Source organism: Salvelinus alpinus, chromosome 3 (genome assembly GCF_045679555.1).
Source record: "Salvelinus alpinus chromosome 3, SLU_Salpinus.1, whole genome shotgun sequence".
NCBI classification, from domain to species: domain Eukaryota; kingdom Metazoa; phylum Chordata; class Actinopteri; order Salmoniformes; family Salmonidae; genus Salvelinus; species Salvelinus alpinus.
In genome coordinates this window covers 79,857,636-79,876,020 of record NC_092088.1, presented here as the reverse complement: position 1 = coordinate 79,876,020, position 18,385 = coordinate 79,857,636, and the positions used below count along the sequence as shown (strand labels likewise).

At 41.7% G+C, this 18,385-nt stretch overlaps 1 protein-coding gene across 1 annotated transcript; it reads right to left on the bottom strand.

Annotated features, from left to right (window-relative positions):
• Positions 1 to 6,463: 6,463 nt before the first annotated feature.
• Positions 6,464 to 18,154, bottom strand: LOC139571422 (conserved oligomeric Golgi complex subunit 2-like). Its single transcript, XM_071394273.1, has 18 exons — positions 17,940 to 18,154; positions 17,522 to 17,683; positions 17,127 to 17,192; positions 16,252 to 16,332; positions 15,966 to 16,069; positions 14,104 to 14,212; positions 13,680 to 13,859; positions 13,253 to 13,377; positions 11,740 to 11,866; positions 11,413 to 11,552; positions 10,530 to 10,591; positions 9,939 to 10,090; positions 9,558 to 9,743; positions 9,254 to 9,326; positions 8,940 to 9,082; positions 8,619 to 8,758; positions 8,001 to 8,181; positions 6,464 to 7,820 (listed from the first exon to the last, which is right to left on the bottom strand). The coding sequence occupies exons 1-18, from the start codon at positions 17,994 to 17,996 to the stop codon at positions 7,713 to 7,715; spliced, it is 2,196 nt and encodes a 731-aa protein (XP_071250374.1). The 5' UTR covers positions 17,997 to 18,154; the 3' UTR covers positions 6,464 to 7,712.
• Between the last annotated feature and the right edge of the window lie 231 nt (positions 18,155 to 18,385).

Below are 18,385 nucleotides of genomic sequence, written 5' to 3'. Positions count from 1 at the left end.
TGAAAAACATCCCCACAGCATGAAAAAAAAGCACCCCCACAGCATGATGCCGCCACCACCGTGCTTCACCGTAGGGATGGTGCCAGGTTTCCTCCAGACAAAATGCTTGGCATTCAGGCCAAAGAGTTCAATCTTGGTTTCATCAGACCAGATAATCTTGTTTCTTATGGTCTGAGAGTCCTTTAAGTGCTTTTTGAAAACTCCAAGCGGGCTGTCATGTGCCTTTTATTGAGGAGTGGCTTCCGTCTGGCCACTCTACCATAAAGGCCTGATTGGTGGAGGGCTGCAGAGATGGTTGTCCTTCTGGAAGGTTCTCCCATCTCCAGAGGAACTCTGGAGCTCTGTCAGAGTGACCATCAGGTTCTTGGTAACCTCCCTGACCAAGGTCCTTCTCCCCCGATTGCTCAGTTTGGCTGGGTGGCCAGCTCTAAGAAGAGTCTTGGTGGGTCCAAACTTATTCCATTTAAGAATGATTGAGGCCACTGTGTTCTTGGGGACCTTCAATGCTGCAGACATTTTTTGTTACCCTTGCCCAGATCTGTGCCTCGACACAATCCTGTTTCGGAACTCTCTCTCAATTTCTTCGACCTCATGGCTTGGTTTTTGCTCTGACATGCACTGTCAACTGTGGGACCTTATATAGACAGGTGTGTGCCTTTCCAAATCATGTCCAATCAATTGACTTTACCGCAGGTGGACTCCAATCAAGTTGTAGAAACCTCTCAAGGATGATCAATGGAAACAGGATGCACCTGAACTCAATGCTGGGTATCTTAACAAAGAGTCTGAATTCTTATGTAAATAAGATATGTTTTTAATTTTTTATAAATTTGCAAACATTCTAAAAACCTGTTTTCGTTTTGTCATTGTGGGGTATTGTGTGTAGATTGATGAGGCTTTATTTTTTTTTTAATCAATTTTAGAATAAGGCTGTAACGTAACAAAATGTGGAAAAAGTCAAGGAGTCTTTCCGAATGCACTGTATGTCATCTATATTATATAACACCAACAAGTGTTGTATTGTGTACAGCATTAAACACTGATAACTATTGCAGCAATATTAGAGCTGAATATATTACTGTACCAAGGAGAATACCAATTTTTGGGTTTGGACAACCATTTTGGATAACTGACACCTCTTCAATCTTTATGGAAAGATGAACAAACAATCAAACAAACCAAGGTAATGTAAGGGTTGCGGTTGGGGTTTGAGCAGCTATCAGGGGATATGGACAGAAATAAGCACTGTGCAAACTGGCCTGTTGTTTTCCTTGTAGGTTCCTGGACCTGTCTCTGCCCAAGTTCTCCATGACAGCCCCGACTGACCTAAGGTCGTTGCTCTCGGCCATGGCAGCTAAGCTTGATAAATGTTTGCTGGGTTCAGATACTGAGTTTGAAAGACTCGGCAGTAACAAGCTGTTCAGTGTTGATAAGGTAAGATTTAGAGTTCCTCTTAGTGTCATAGGAACAAATAATCTGTTTTCACCTAATGAGTGAAATATGTGTACATAAACCTGTGATATAGAGCAGATAGATACTAAACTAAACAGTACCTTTACAAACTGTAGTTTACTATGTGTGGTGAACGCAAATAGACAGAAAAGATAGAATTGAAAATACCTATTGGTACTCTTAGTCTTTTTGAACAATTTGTTTGAATCTAATGGTGACTTTGAGCTTAGAGTAGTTTATCTTGTAGGTGTTCAACAAAGTCATGTTTGAGATGGCTGAAGGTGCTGCTGAAGACCCAAGATGGAGGGGTTCCCCTCAAACTCACTGTCCACAGGCCCTTCTTCACTATAGTAGAGGGAAACTCCAATGCCATTCTCTTGTTGGGGAAAATAAGAAACCCAACTCTAGGGCTTTCTACATCAACACAATATTTTTTTTATTTCACCTTTATTTAACCAGGTAGGCCAATTGAGAACAAGTTCTCATTTACAACTGCGACCTAGCCAAGGTAAAGCAAAGCAGTGCGACAAAAACAACAACAGAGTTACACATAAACAAACATACAGTCAATAACACAAATGAATAACAAACAATAACACAAATGAAAAATCGAAAAATCTATGTACAGTGTGTGCAAATGTAGAAGAGTAAGGAGGTAGGCAATAAATAGGCCCTAGAGGCGAAAATAATTACGATTTAGCATTAACACTGGAGTGATAGATGTGCAGATGATGATGTGCAAGTAGAGATACTGGGGTGCAAAAGAGCAAGAGGGTAAGTAATAATATGGGGATGAGGTCGGGTGTGCTATTTACAGATTGGCTGTGTACAGGTACAGTAAGCTGCTCTGACAGCTAATGCTTAAAATTAGAGAGGAAGATATAAGACTCCAGCTTCAGATATTTGTGCAATTCGTTCCAGCAGCAGAGAACTGGAAGGAAAGGCAACCAAAGGAAGTGTTGGCTTTGGGGATGACCAGTGCAATATACCTTCTGGAGCGCGTGCCACGGGTGGGTGTTGCTATGGTGACCAGTGAGCTGAGATAAGGCAGGGCTTTACCTAGCAAAGACTTATAGATGACCTGGAGCCAGTGGGTTTGGCGACAGATATGTAGTGAGGGCCAGCCAACGAGAGCATACAGGTCGCAGTGGTGGGTAGCATATGGGGCTTGGTGATAAAACGGATGGCACTGTGATAGACTACATCCAGTTTGCTGAGTAGAGTGTTGGAGGCTATTTTGTAAATGACATCGACCGAAGTTAAGGATCGGTAGGATAGTCAGTTTTACGAGGGTATGTTTGGCGGCATGAGTGAAGGAGGCTTTGTTGCGAAATAGGAAGCCGGTTCTAGATTTGATTTTGGATTGGAGATGCTTAATGTGAGTCTGGAAGGAGAGTTTACAGTATAACCAAACAACTAGGTGTTTGTAGTTGTCCACATATTCTACGTCAGAACCGTCCAGAGTAGTGATGCTAGTCGGGCGGGAGGGTGCGGGCAGCAATCGGTTGAATAGCATGCACTTAGTTTTACTAGCATTTAAAAACAGTTGGAGGCCACGGAAGGAGTGTTGTATGGCGTTGAAGCTCGTTTGGAGGTTTGTTAGCACAGTGTCCAAAGAAGAGCCAGATGTATACAGAATGGTGTCGTCTGCGTAGAGGTGGATCAGAGAATCACCAGCAGCAAGAGCGACATCATTGATATATACAAAGAAAAGAGTTGGTCCGAGAATTGAACCCTGTGGCACCCCCATAGACTGCCAAATCTGTAACCAAATGCAGAAGAATACAAAACATCTGGATCAGCAGACATGCTGGTTTGTACTAACAGTAGTTCTGTCCTTAAGCTGTTCTTGTCTATTGATGTTCTGTATTGTGTCATTATGTCATCAGTATTTCATGTTCCCTTACTGGTATGATAATTTATTCCTGGAGTTAGAATTTACACTTTTATTAAGTATACCACCCTGTTCACGAAAATGGTTAGCTCCGACAGACAGTGAGTCAGGTGACCGTGGCTTGCTAAAAAAGCACGCAGACAGGTATCGAGGCAATCAGTTACTGTTTGACTGAACGTTAGAATTGGCAAAACAAGTTTCCAGGCGCGCCGGTCCCAGTATCTCAGAAACGTCTGGCCTCCTGGGCTTTTCACGCATGACATTGTCTAGGGTTTACTGAGAATGGTGTGACAAACAAAAAACATCCAGTCATTGGCAGTCTTGTGGGCGAAAACAGCTCGTCGATGAGAGGTCGAAGGAGAATGGCAAGAATTGTGCAAGCTAACAGGCGGGCCACAAACAGGCAAATAACAGCGCAGTACAACAGTGTTCAGAACAGCATCTCGGAAAGCACAACTCGTTGATCCTTGTCACGGATGGTCTATTGCAGCAGACGACCACACCGGGTTCCACTCCTATCAGCGGCTCCAGTGGGCATGTGATCACCAACACTGGACAACTGAGGAGTGGAAAAACATAACCTGGTTCCACGAATCCCGGTTCCTGTTGCGTCATGCTGATGGCAAAGTCAGGATTTGGCGTAAGCAGCATGAGTCCATGGCCCCATCCTGCCTGTTGTCAACGGTAAGACTGGTGGAGATGGTGTAATATTTTAATGTTTTTTTTAGCTTCATGAAATAGTACCCGCAAAACACCAGTCTCAACGTCAACAGTGAAGAGGCGACTCCGGGATGCTGGCCTTCTAGGCAGAGTTGCAAAGAAAAGCCATATCTCAGACTGGCCAATAAAAATAAAAGATGAAGATGGGCAAAAGAACACAGACACTAGACAGAGGAACTCTGCCTAGAAGGCCAGCATCCCGGAGTCGCCTCTTCACTGTTGACGTTGAGACTGGTGTTTTGCAGGTTGCCAGTTGAGGACTTGTGAGGCGTCTGTTTCTCAAACTAGACACTCTAATGTACTTGTCCTCTTGCTCAGTTGTGCACCGGGGCCTCCCACTCCTCTTTCTATTCTGGTTAGAGCCAGTTTGCGCTGTTCTGTGAAGGGAGTAGTACATAGCATTGTACGAGATCTTCAGTTTCTTGGCAATTTCTCACATGGAATAGCCTTCATTTCTGAGAACAAGAATAGACTGACATAAGGACATGGTAAAAGAAATATACAATAGACAAAATCAGTGGATTAATTTCTCTCTGAAGACATGGTTTAGGGTAGTTAAGCAAAATAATTTAGACAGAGAGATCAAACTGCTGAGTTGGCCCGCATACGACCCCAGCTTCATCCCTGCAACTCAGGACAGCAGATTTAAACAATGGACGCAGAAAGGCATCACATCATTCAGTACAATTATAAGGAATGGGAACCTAGATAACTTCCAGGACCTAAGTAAAAAAACATGGCTTGGATAAACAAGATTTTTACAGATACCTACAAGTCCGACACTATTTCTTAATGGAGATAAAGGTGACTGACCCTCGAGCACCTCCAAAATTAATCCAAGTATTCACTAACGCATACAACTTGGGGAGTAACAAAAAAAACGATTTCAAATCTCTACTTGGGTATTCAATCCTCAAAGAAACATTCTACAAACTATATTAAAAAGAAATGGGAGGAGGAACTTAACATTGAAATAACTGATGAAACATGGTTGAACATATTAGAGACTCAACAAAGCTCCACCAACTCAAGATCATGGAGAGAATTCTGTTGGAAGAATGTTATACGTTTCTTCATAACACCTAAACTGAAATCAAAACAGACTGGCTCACCACACCCTTGTTGGAGAGAATGCGGTCTATTGAGGGCGGACCACTCTCATATCTTTTGGTCCTGCCCCGCAATCGAAACTTACTGGGGAGAAATAAGATCTAACATTGGAAAAATAATGGGATTTGACATAGAACAAACATTCATTTCTTTGTACTTGGGTGAAATACCTGATAACTTACACAATAGAGAAAAGTACCTCTTGAAGGTCCTACTGGCAGCCAGTAAAAAGGCTATCACTAGGAAATGGCTACAAAAAAGACCCTCCCACAGTGACACAATAGATAGACATTGTAGAAGAAATACACCACATGGAGCGTATGACCTTTGCTTTAAGAACTCAACAGGAGAGAGGTCAGGAATACTGGGAGAAATTAGTTTCATACTTGGAAAAGGTCTAATTCAAAGATGCTAATGTAACTAATATGATGACGAAGGTATGAAGTGCACTGTAACTGCCAAATCTTTTATTTTACTTTATTTGTACTTTCTTTGTGTTCCTACAATAAAAACAAAGTATATAAAAAAATAGAAGTTTCAGAAGAAAGTGCTTTGTTTCTAGCCGTTTTGATTCTGTAATCAAACCCACAAATGCTGATGCTCCAGATACTCAACTAGTCTAAAGAAGCCCAGTTTTATTGCTTCTTTAAATCAGGACAACAGTTTTCAGCTGTGCTAACATAATTGCAAAAGGGTTTTCTAATGATCAATTAACCTTTTAAAATGGTAAACTTGGATTAGCTAACACAACGTGCCTTTGGAACACAGGAGTGATGGTTGCTGATAATGGGCCTCTGTACGCCAATGTAGATATTCCATTCAAAAAATCTGCCGTTTCCAGCTACAATAGTCATTTACAACATTAACAATGTCTACACTGTATTTCTGATCAATTTGATGTAATTTTAATTGACAAAAAATTTGCTTTTCTTTCAAAAACAAATTTCTAAGTGACCCCAAACTTTTGAACGGTAGTGTACATTGTAGGTTACAGCAGTGTACTGTACACTATGATAAAACTGGACAAATGATTATTGAAAGGTCTGAATTTATATATTTCTATTATCCTAAGAATTTTTTTTTGTGATTGCAAGAATATTACAGTTTCTGAATATTGTGGATCTTTTTTTTGGGACAAATCCTCTAGAAAAAAAAATGAATAGCTCGTGACTATATTTCTCCTGAGACTTAAAGGTTTTGATAACATAATAATGAACAACCTTTTCCCAAAACCAGACGGAAAATAATTATGGTTGATCCCTGTCTAGCAAATGAACTGAGTGTCACTGAACTTAGAGAGATACTTTATTAGGTCACCCCTCATAACAGCTGAACGTAGAGATACTTTATTATGTTACCCCTCATAACAGCTGAACGTAGAGATACTTTATTATGTCACCCCTCATAACAGCTGAACGTAGAGATACTTTATTAGGTCACCCCTCATAACAGCTGAACGTAGAGATACTTTATTAGGTCACCCCTCATAACAGCTGAACATAGAGATACTTTATTAGGTCACCCCTCATAACAGCTGAACGTAGAGATACTTTATTAGGTCACCCCTCATAACAGCTGAACGTAGAGATACTTTATTAGGTCACCCCTCATAACAGCTGAACGTAGAGATACTTTATTAGGTCACCCCTCATAACAGCTGAACGTAGAGATACTTTATTATGTCACCCCTCATAACAGCTGAACGTAGAGATACTTTATTAGGTCACCCCTCATAACAGCTGAACGTAGAGATACTTTATTATGTCACCCCTCATAACAGCTGAACGTAGAGATACTTTATTAGGTCACCCCTCATAACAGCTGAACGTAGAGATACTTTATTAGGTCACCCCTCATAACAGCTGAACGTAGAGATACTTTATTAGGTCACCCCTCATAACAGCTGAACGTAGAGATACTTTATTAGGTCACCCGTCATAACAGCTGAACGTAGAGATACTTTATTATGTCACCCCTCATAACAGCTGAACGTAGAGATACTTTATTAGGTCACCCCTCATAACAGCTGAACGTAGAGATACTTTATTATGTTACCCCTCATAACAGCTGAACGTAGATATACTTTATTATGTCACCCCTCATAACAGCTGAACGTAGAGATACTTTATTATGTCACCCCTCATAACAGCTGAACGTAGAGATACTTTATTATGTTACCCCTCATAACAGCTGAACGTAGAGATACTTTATTAGGTCACCCCTCATAACAGCTAAACTTATATACATCTCATTCTTCACCAACTCTGTTCACAATATCTCTCATCATTCCCCAACTCTGTTCACCACATACAATATATTTAAAGGGGTTAGGGTTAATTAAAGTAGACATTTGCTGCTATGAACAGCCAGGGAGCCAGTAGGAAATATTTCATTGCTATTGTACAATGACATTTAGAAATTCTCCTGATTTTCAATGCCATGTCCCATATGATCAATGTTCAACATAAATATGACCCAGTCCTTCACTGGGCTTTCTTCCTCCTAACTACAAGCATACAGGTACATTGGTGCAGGATTATGGTCCAGCCTGCTCTGATGGAGTCCCGTCCTGTGCTCCTTGGACCAAGTCATTTAGTGTTGAGAACATGGTGATGTCGGCAGGCTGCAGACCCATCTTCTGAATCTATCATGGGAAACAAACATCAATATGGTATTAGAAGCTTACCATCACAACAATCATTCTGGGGATTTTCCTGACATGCCTTCCTTCCCACTGTTTGAGTTAAACAGACTGTCTTTCTAAAACATAGTCAAAGAACAATTACAAGATACGGTTGGTGTTCTCTAACAGGGTGAACCCTACCTGTTCTCCCAGGTACTCCACATCCAAGGCCAGCTGCAGGCGGATCTTGCTGTCGTCTGTGGGGCCTCCGGTGGTTCCTGTCGTGTTGGTGGTCACTGTTTTCCTTGCTTGCTTCAGTCTCTTTAAACTCTCCTCCATTTTTTTCACAGAACTCAAAATATCTGATATGGTTTCAAAATATCTGCCCAAAGTCAAGATGGAAAATTACAGACTTCTGTGCTTGGTGGAGCAGAACAAAAAGCTACTTAAGTTAGTGCGGTTGACTGCCACGGAATTCAATTCAATGTTAGTTGGTGTCCTTGTGTGGTGCCATTCTTTGGACAAAACAATACAAGGACTAAAAACTAAGGCATGCATTCAGTGTAGAATCTTTATATGTGGACCAGAATTCGCCTTACAAGATCTCCCTTTCACAATCAGCAGTCGCCAGTATACTGTAGTTATGTGTTTCCCAACTCCGGTCCTCCAGTATCCCCAACAGTACAAGCATACCTGATTCTACTTGTCTGAGGTTAAAAACAAAAGCGTGTGCTATTGGGGATACTGGAGGATTGGAGATGAGTAACACTGCTGTAGTTGCCTACACAGGAAGTCTAACAGACAGCAGAGTCCCCCTACCTGTGAGTGCAGTCATTGAGTGTGATCCGTAGCCAGTCCTGGGCGATGGAGGGCTTCACCGTGTCTTTGGAGTCGCTCAGGAGCTGGTGCAGCGGCCGCAGGGCGTTGTCCATGTAGGCAGAGGCTCTGGAGGGAACTTCCTATACAAGGGATGAAGAACAGTCACGTTTTCAAGCCTGTGAGTGTGGAGTGTGGTGCACTCTTCAGTATTTTGGTACTGTACAGCAGATGTTCTCTAATAATCTCAGCGACGTTGAAGCCTAATGGGAGCACTGCTCCATTGTTCTGAGAGGATGGGGCCTGAGGGGCGGGCCGTCTCACCTTGTTGGTCCTGCGGTACAGTCGGGGGACTTCAGAAGCACTCTTCAGGAAGCGGAAGCACCTCTCGGTTAAATGCTGAGTCATCTTGCGGTTCAAGGTGGGAATGCAGCCAGACAGGGAGGCTTTGGAGTCTTCTAGGGCCTCTGGAGAGAGAACACAAGGCAGGGAGGGACACTTGTCAAAAAGGCAATCAAAAGGCAATATATCAACTAACATGCAGTAAGAGTTGATGGAATAAGTACCATGATTAAACACTTGTTTGGAACAACGTATAAATGTGTGCTTTTCATCTTTCAAGCATGACGATGACATACCTGCAACAATTACAAAGTTGTTGTACCCAATGATCTCCAGTCTCTGCTTAATCATCTCAGAAAGTTCCGTAATCTGTGAGAAAGGCAAACTTTTAATAGTCGAGAAAAATATGAACAAATAAGTTTCATGCAATAGCATGTCTAATGTTGCCTAACCCTAAAAGCAATAGTTAAAAACAACATTATTAAGATTTGTGCCAACTCCGTTTGGCTTCTTGGAAGGTAAATACAATACAAAACTGCATTGGCTTGTTGTGATTGGCCCATATCACTAACTGGTCTTGTGATTAGTCCATATCACTACCTGGTCTTGTAGTTGGTTCACATCAGAGGCTATAAAGACCAGCTGTTTGGTGGAGAGGGTTGCTGGGCTGCCGCTCTCGCTGCCCCCATCATCCTGAGAGGTGCGACTGGACGTGGAGGAGGCGGAGCTGGGGAGGAGCCTCACAGGGTCTTTACTGACGTCCGTGGAGGGAGATTTAGTCAGCATCTAGGAGACAGGGTCCAGAAACACCAATCATGACAACTTAACCAGCATTTCCTTTTATAGGACTCATTTAAAATACTGGAATACTGACACTGCAGGCTACGTTGATCACTAGATTAATAGAGGTATCACTGAATCTATAGACACTAGCATTAATATTGTAGTGGAAAGGTTGTATTGCCATGTTGGAGGCTGTACCTCAGTGAGGAACTTGGAGTAGCGTGAGATCAGCTGCAGGGTGAGCTTCCAGAAGCGGTGAACCAGCGGGGGCAGGTACACCTTCTCCGCCCAGCACCTGACCAAGCTGTTCCACAGCACTTGGGACACCAGCAGGTGATAGGAGCTGCCCGCTGAGGAAGAGAGAGTGTGTAGGGAGGAAGAGAGAGTGTGTAGGGAGGAAGAGAGAGTGTGTAGGGAGGAAGAGAAAGTGTATGGACGAGGGGAGAGTGTGTTGGGAGGGGGAGAGTGTGTAGGGAGGAAGAGAGTGTAGGAGGGGAGGAAATAATTGAAGCCATCAGGTATTATTGTATATTATGGTAATGACTAATAAAATAACTTATCCATTTGTATATTTAAAAACATTTTTTTTAAACTTTTATTTAACTAGGCAAGTCAGTTAAGAACAAATTCTTATTTACAATGATGGCCTACCCCGGCCAAACCCTAACCTGGATGACGCTGGGCCAATTGTGCACCGCCCTATGGGACTCACAATCACGGCCGGTTGTGATACAGCCTGGAATCGAACCAGGGTCTGTCGTGTTATTACAGTTGGATATAGCTACTAACCTGGTGCTGCCTCTAACCCATCAGCAATAGCATTCTCTAAACATGCAGCAATTTCCTTGTACCTGTGACAGAGATGGGGAACAATAGGTCAATGCCTGGCTGTTGAACACATATAAGCTAGCATGCTGTTCTATAAGCAAAACAGTTGGAATTGATCAAAAACATGTTGTTGTTTTTTTTACACAGTGTTGAGTATGTGCAGCATGATGTACATTCCACTGTAAAATGTGCCGGGGCTGACAAACAGTGCAAGGCAGTGTGTCCAACAACCTTCACGTTGACTCTAGAGAAAATCAATATTCCCTTAGAGGGAGTATTCATCAGGCCTTACGCAAAAAGCCAGACTTGTGTTGGACACAATGCTAAAGTACCTCTCAAATCTGACAACATATTATGATGCATAGCCTGTAAATATCTTCTTATCTGTAACAACATATGATGTGGACAGCACAATATCCAGGAAGTAAAATGGATGACTGGACATCAGTAGGGTAGGTGACAATTATAAAGGGAGCAAAATCCAAAGCATTTTTGTTGTAGATATTCTTGTTAATAGATTTCAGAATACATAAATTCATGCACGTTTTAAAAATAACATGAAATGAATGAAATAAAAGGGAAACACCCCCTGCCAGGGAGGTTACCAGAGCATATCAGTTCTGACAGCACTGTGGCAGATTGAGTTGTTGAGTGGACACTACTGTAATACATGCACATAACTGGGTCAGTACAGGAAGCACAGAGGTCAAAGGTCATGGAGCAATCAATCAATCAAATGTATTTATAATACCCTTCTTACATCAGCTGATGTCACAAAGTGCTGTACAGAACCCCAGCCAAAAACCTCAAACAGCAAGCAATGCAGGAGCACACAGCTATTCACCTGAGCTGGAAGTAGATGGGTAGGTTCCACTTGTTGTGGAAGCTCTGATAGGAGGTGTGAGCTCTCAGTCTCCTCACACTGGCTTGGGAGCCACACTGTCTCTCAAACTTTCTCACAAAGTCAATGCTGATAGTGTACCTCTGCAAAATAGATACAAACATGAACAGAATGAGAATGTAGTCTCCCTCTCCTACTTGTACAGAGTAGGACTTCTCAGGGTCAGCGTTTCCCCTACTATTGTATTTCCAAGCTCTGTTGGATTTTTGTTGTTGTTGATTTGACAGTTTTGATGCCAGAGGAACATGATTGGGTAGTTAGAGTACATACATCATAAAAGGTGTCAGGGTTGCCCGCGTTGAAGAGAGATGCAATTCTCTCCTCGATACCTTTGATGATTTCCGGCCACACTGAGTTCACCAAGAAGTCGTATCCCGGGACTATGTCTGCCTTCTCACTGGACAGACAGCCGAAAGCAAAGACATGAGAAAGAACAAACAAGAAATTCATAGATAATGAATGGTTAACCACCATTCTACCATATACTTTCTGGGTTATGAACGCGTAACTACCATTTTACCACATACTTTCTGGGTTATGAACGCGTAACTACTATTTTACCACGTACTTCAAGGTTATGAACGCGTAACTACTATTTTACCACATACTTTCTGGGTTATGAACGCATAACTACTATTTTACCACGTACTTCAAGGTTATGAACGCATAACTACCATTCTACCTTCTGGGTTATGAACGTGTAACTACCATTCTACCTTCTGGGTTATGAACATGTAACTACCATTCTACCTTCTGGGTTATGAACGTGTAACTACCATTCTACCTTCTGGGTTATGAACGTGTAACTACCATTCTACCTTCTGGGTTATGAACGTGTAACTACCATTCTACCTTCTGGGTTATGAACGTGTAACTACCATTCTACCTTCTGGGTTATGAACGTGTAACTACCATTCTACCTTCTGGGTTATGAACGTGTAACTACCATTCTAACGTGAACTTTCTAGGTTATGAACACGTAACGACCATTCTACCTTGAACTTTCTAGGTTATGAATTTTACCACATACTTTCTGGGTTATGAACGCGTAACTACCATTCTACCGTGTACTTTCTAGGTTTTAAATGCATAACTACCATTCTACCATTTTACCACATACTTTCTGGGTTATGAACGCGTAACTACCATTCTACCGTGTACTTTCTAGGTTTTAAATGCGTAACTACCATTCTAGGTTTTGAACGTGTAACTACCATTTTACCACATACTTTCTAGGTTATGAATGCGTAAATACCATTTTACCATGTACTATCTGTGTTTTCAACGTGTAACTACCATTTTACCACGTACTTTCTAGGTTATGAATGCATAACTACCATTCTACCGTGAACTTTCTAGGTTATGAACACGTAACAACCATTCTAACATGTACTTTCTAGGTTATGAACTCGTAACTACCATTCTACCATGTACTTTCTAGGTTTTGAAAGTGTAACTACCATTCTACCGTGTACTTTCTAGGTTTGAACGTGTAACAACCATTCTACCGTGTACTTTCTGGGTTTTCAACGTGTAACTACCATTCTACCGTGTACTTTCTGGGTTTTCAACATATAACTACCATTCTACCATGTACTTTCTGGGTTTTCAACGTGTAACTACCATTCTACCATGTACTTTCTGGGTTTTCAATGTGTAACTACCATTCTACCATGTACTTTCTTTGTTTTCAATGTGTAACTACCATTCTACCATGTACTTTCTTATATCTGAAGGGAGAGAAGCCTTTAAAACTTTGACTGTGGACAGCTATGGTGCTTACCTTGAAATGACCATTCCAGTCACCTCGCGCAGCAGTCTACAGTGATGTGGCACAAACTGTAGGAGCTTGGTGTACATTATTTGAAGGCCATTGGGGGTGGACTTGACAAACTGTTCAACAATGACCTGTTGATAACAAAATAGTAACTGAAGTACTGTTTATATAGCGAGGGAAACATGGACTTCATCTCTGAAGCAGAACACAGTACATAAAGTTATTGAACTGTCAATTTCTGCATCGTTTCACAAAGATATTGGTGAGCTGGGCACTAAGAGCCGGATTATCAGAAACAAGATAAAGCCTATTTCCGGATTTAAAAGCAAATAAAATTAAGTTTTTAAGTCCAGGAGTAGGTTCAATCTGGGTACGGGACACCAGCACTAAATGCTCTTCTGATCTTGATGGTTCCGATGAAACACAACCTCACCATGTCCATGTAGGGCTTGACCAGGACTTGTCCCACCAGTGCCTCTGCGTCCCTGGTCTTGTCGATGGTGGCGTAGGTGCGTAGGCAGTGACGCACAATGTCCACGTTGGAGGTCTGGAGGCCCTGTATGAGGAGCCCCTCCAAAGACTGCTGTAGCATGGACGTGATGCCAGAAATACGCTACAACAAAAGTCGTACACAGACACAGTGTCAGTAAAGGGATGTTTACAATGGACAGGCACAGTGTCAGTAAAGGGATGTTTACAATGGACAGGCATGGACAGACACAGTGTCAGTAAAGGGATGTTTATAATGGACAGGTATGGCCATTTTCAACCATTAACCTTAGTCTAGTTTGTGTACTGAAAATTAACTCCACAAATCCAATGGAGCCGTCAATATTGAATGATGTGACGGGACGTACAGGCCTGACTTTGTCCAGCAGGGGCATGCCCTTGCTTTGGACAGCATGGAACTGCAGCTGGTTGAACTCTGTGGCAATCCGCTCCAGAATCTGGCCAGCTAAGAGAGGACTACAAAGCAAAAGAAACGGCAAACTTCATCATTAACTGAGATACAGTTGAAGTCGGAAGTTTACATACACCTCTGCCAAATACATTTAAACTCAGTTTTTCACAATTCCTGACATTTAATCCTAGTCAAAATTTCCTGTCTTAGGTCAGTTAGGATCACCACTAAGAATGTGACATTTTAAGAATGTGAAATGTCAGAATAATAGGAGAGAATGATTTATTTCAGCTTTTATTTCTTTCACATTCCCAGTGGGTCAGAAGTTTACATACTAATTGAGTGTATTTGGTAGCATAACCTTTAAAATTGTTTAACTTGGGTCAAACGTTTCAGGTAGGCTTCCACAAGCTTCCCACAATAAGTAGGGTGAATTTTGGCCCATTCTTCCTGGCAAAGCTGGTGTAACTGAGTCAGGTTTGTAGGCGTCCTTGCTCGCACACGCTTTTTCAGTTCTGACCAAATATTTTCTATAGGATTGAGGTCAGGGCTTTGTAATGGCCACTCCAATACCTTGACTTTGTTGTCCTTAAGCCATTTTGCCACAACTTTGGAAGTATGCTTGGGGTCATTGTCCACTTGGAAGACCCATTTGTGACCAAGCTTTAACTTCCTGACTGATGTCTTGAGATGTTGCTTCAATATATCCACATAATGTTCCTGCCTCATGATGCCATCTATTTTGTGAAGTGCACCAGTCCCTCCTGCAGCAAAGCACCCCCACAACATGATGCTGCCACCCCCGTGCTTCAGGGTTGGGAGGGTGTTCTTCGGCTTGCAAGCTTCCCCCTTTTTCCTCCAAACATAACAATGGTTATGGCCAAACAGTTCTATTTTTGTTTCATCAGACCAGAGGACATTTCTCCAAAAAGTACGATCTTTGTCCTCATGTGCAGTTGCCTGGCTTTTTTGGAGGTTTGGAGCAGTGGCTTCTTGCTGAGCAGCCTTTCAGGTTATGTCAATATAGGACTCGTTTTACTGTGGATATAGATACTTTTGTACCTGTTTCCCCCAGCATCTTCACAAGGTCCATTGCTGTTGTTCTGGGATTGATTTGCACTTTTCGCACCATGGTCCGTTCTTCTCTAGGAGACTGAACACGTCTCCTTCCTGAATGGTATGACGGCTGCGTGGTCCCATGGTGTTCATACTTGCGTACTATTGTTTGCATAGATGAACATGGTACCTTCAGGCGTTTGGAAGAGGCACTGAGTTTGAAGGTAGGCATTGAAATACATCCACAGGTACACCTCCAAATGACTCAAATTATGTCAATTAGCCTACCAGAAGCTTCTAAAGCCATGACATCATTTTCTGGAATTTTCCAAGCTGTTTAAAGGCACAGTCAACTTAGTGTATGTAAACTTCTGACACACTGGAATTGTGATACAGTAAATTATAAGTGAAATAATCTGTCTGTAAACAATCGTTGGAAAAATTACTTGCGTCATGCACAAAGTAGATGTCCTAACCGACTTGCCAAAACTATAGTTTGTTAACAAGAAATTTGTGGAGTGGTTGAAAAACGAGTTTTAATGACTCCAACCTAAGTGTATGTAAATTTACGACTTCAACTGTAACAACCAATATAACAATATTACAACCAATACAGCAACCATAAGTGTATGTAAACTTCCGACTCCAACTGTACATCCGTATGGTAAATAGACTGTATTCATCATTAACAGATACATCCATATGGTAAATAGCCTATGTAAAATCAGCAAAAAAGCTGATGCAATCTCTTTTTAAACAGACCTGCTCATCTCAAGAGATGTCCAGTCTTTTGAGTTCTGAGAATGTAGGATTTTTTCAATCTTCTCTACTGATCGAACAACTTGTATGAGTTTCATGACATTGATCTGGTTTAAACGAAGAAAAGAGACACATGACAGTTTAAAGAAACTCGTCTAACTTTTCTTTGAATCATAATCTTTTGTCTAAATGAATTGCAAAAGTGTAAGCATCCAGCTACACACATACAAATGTACTGTATGTTATAGAAAAACTATTGTTTGAAATGGTAGACATAAGGTTAACAAACCTTTTTGTTTTGCAAGTCATCTTGCTTGGATAGCTGGTTGTCAACGGCTTGGACCACCTCACTTACAGATGTTCTCAAGTTCTGAGAAGTAAAAAGGAGACCAACACAACACACAAAAATAGGATAACATGTGTGGCCAAGTCAACAGAAATAGGACAGCATGTGTGACCAAGTCAACAGAAATAAGACAGCGCGTGTGACCAAGTCAACAGAAATAAGACAGCGCGTGTGACCAAGTCAACAGAAATAAGACAGCGCGTGTGACCAAGTCAACAGAAATAAGACAGCGCAGCACGTGTGACCAAGTCAACAGAAATAAGACAGCGCGTGTGACCAAGTCAACAGAAATAAGACAGCGCGTGTGACCAAGTCAACAGAAATAAGACAGCGCGTGTGACCAGGTCAACAGAAATAGGACAGCGCGTGTGACCAAGTCAACAGAAATAGGACAGCGCGTGTGACCAAGTCAACAGAAATAAGACAGCGCGTGTGACCAAGTCAACAGAAATAGGACAGCGCGTGTGACCAAGTCAACAGAAATAAGACAGCGCGTGTGACCAAGTCAACAGAAATAGGACCGCGCGTGTGACCAAGTCAACAGAAATAGGACAACATGTGACCAAGTCAACAGAAATAGGACAACATGTGACCAAGTCAACAGAAATAGGACAATGTGTGTGACCAAGTCAACAGAAAAAGGACAATGTGTGTGACCAAGTCAACAGAAAAAGGACAACAAGTGACCAAGTCAACAGAAAAAGGACAACAAGTGACCAAGTCAACAGAAAAAGGACAACATGTGACCAAGTCAACAGAAATGAAGGTAAATCCAATTGATCATAATATGAAAAAATAGAGTGAAACAGAGCACATACCAGCACCTCTTCACGCAACTGACCCAGTGGTACTGATAGCTGGTTCAGGGCTTTGTCCATTCCAACCTAAATAGATGATATCCATTATTATCTAGCTACTGTAGCTATTAGGCCTATTTGACATGTAAAAGTCCTGATCCTAGCTGGAACAACTGTTAGGAAGAACAAACATCATCATTATCCCACATCACATCTATTTAGATTGCTACATCTATATTGAGCAGATTCCTGCTGTTGCTCTCAGTTGCTTCTAGTTTCTTTTGAGTGACATCATCGTAAAATATGATTGCTATCTTGTTATTTGGCTGAAAATGCATGGTTGTAAACATTCCATAATGCAGCTTATGGGTGGGGGACACTGCAGCATCTTGAACGTGTCAGCCATAGAAACTCACCAGATTGGTGGAGAGGTTGACAAAGTCAGCATAGTCTTTATTGATGAGCTCAACCATGGCTGTTTTGAGCTGTTTGTAATACATCTCAAGGTCCTCGCGCATCTCCTCCAGTTGGACATGCTTTCTGCAATCTGCAACAAACTGATCCACGTCGAAGTCATCCTGAATGCAACAGATGATGAAAACATGTCATGAGTGATCATGTAGTTAGTTAGTTACCTAGCTAGCTAAGATTATGCAAATGATGTGCAGCAGAAACTAACTTGCCATTTCTTATAGGGTTTAGGTAGATAAATACTACGAGACAAACTTATATAAGTCGTTTCATAACAAGTGATGAAGCCAGTTTGGCTGATCACTGCTAGCTAACCTATAGCATTGCTAGCCAGCTAGCTAGTTTCAAAAGTCAAATTCTTACCTTCATAAACACATCCTTGTCGAAACACAGAGAATCTGGCCCCTTTGGCAGATTCATCTTTCTTTTGTACTATCCTTGAAATCAGAAAAGGCTGGACATGTAGTTATAATATAAAGTAACGAATGTTGCTAAATACTTTCTGAAGAATGACAGAGGGGAGAAGAAAAATTATACTTCCGCAAACATGACAGGGTACCACACCAAAAAGCAAGATGACTTCCGCGAACCAGTCTACTGCACCCCCCACAGGGCACCAAGGGGAGCGCTGCTTGGTTTTTTCAAAAAATATGGTGTTCTTAAAAACAAAAATCCTGTCCTGCTGTTGCTTTCCTTTCCACATAAATTCATTAAACGTTTTCAAAACTGATTTAAAAGAGTTCCTGTAAATACATTGTCTGAATAAACGAATGCATTAATAATAAATGAATAAACGAACGCATTAGTCA

Coding starts and splice junctions, on each gene's coding strand:
- LOC139571422 (XM_071394273.1), bottom strand. CDS start 17,996: ATGAATCTGCCAAAGGGGCCAGATTCTCTGTGTTTCGACAAGGATGTG. Junction 17,684..17,939: donor ACAAGGATGTGTTTATGAAG/GTAAGAATTTGA, acceptor TGTTGCATTCAG/GATGACTTCGACGTGGATCA. Junction 7,821..8,000: donor TGGAGTACCTGGGAGAACAG/GTAGGGTTCACC, acceptor TTCCCATGATAG/ATTCAGAAGATGGGTCTGCA.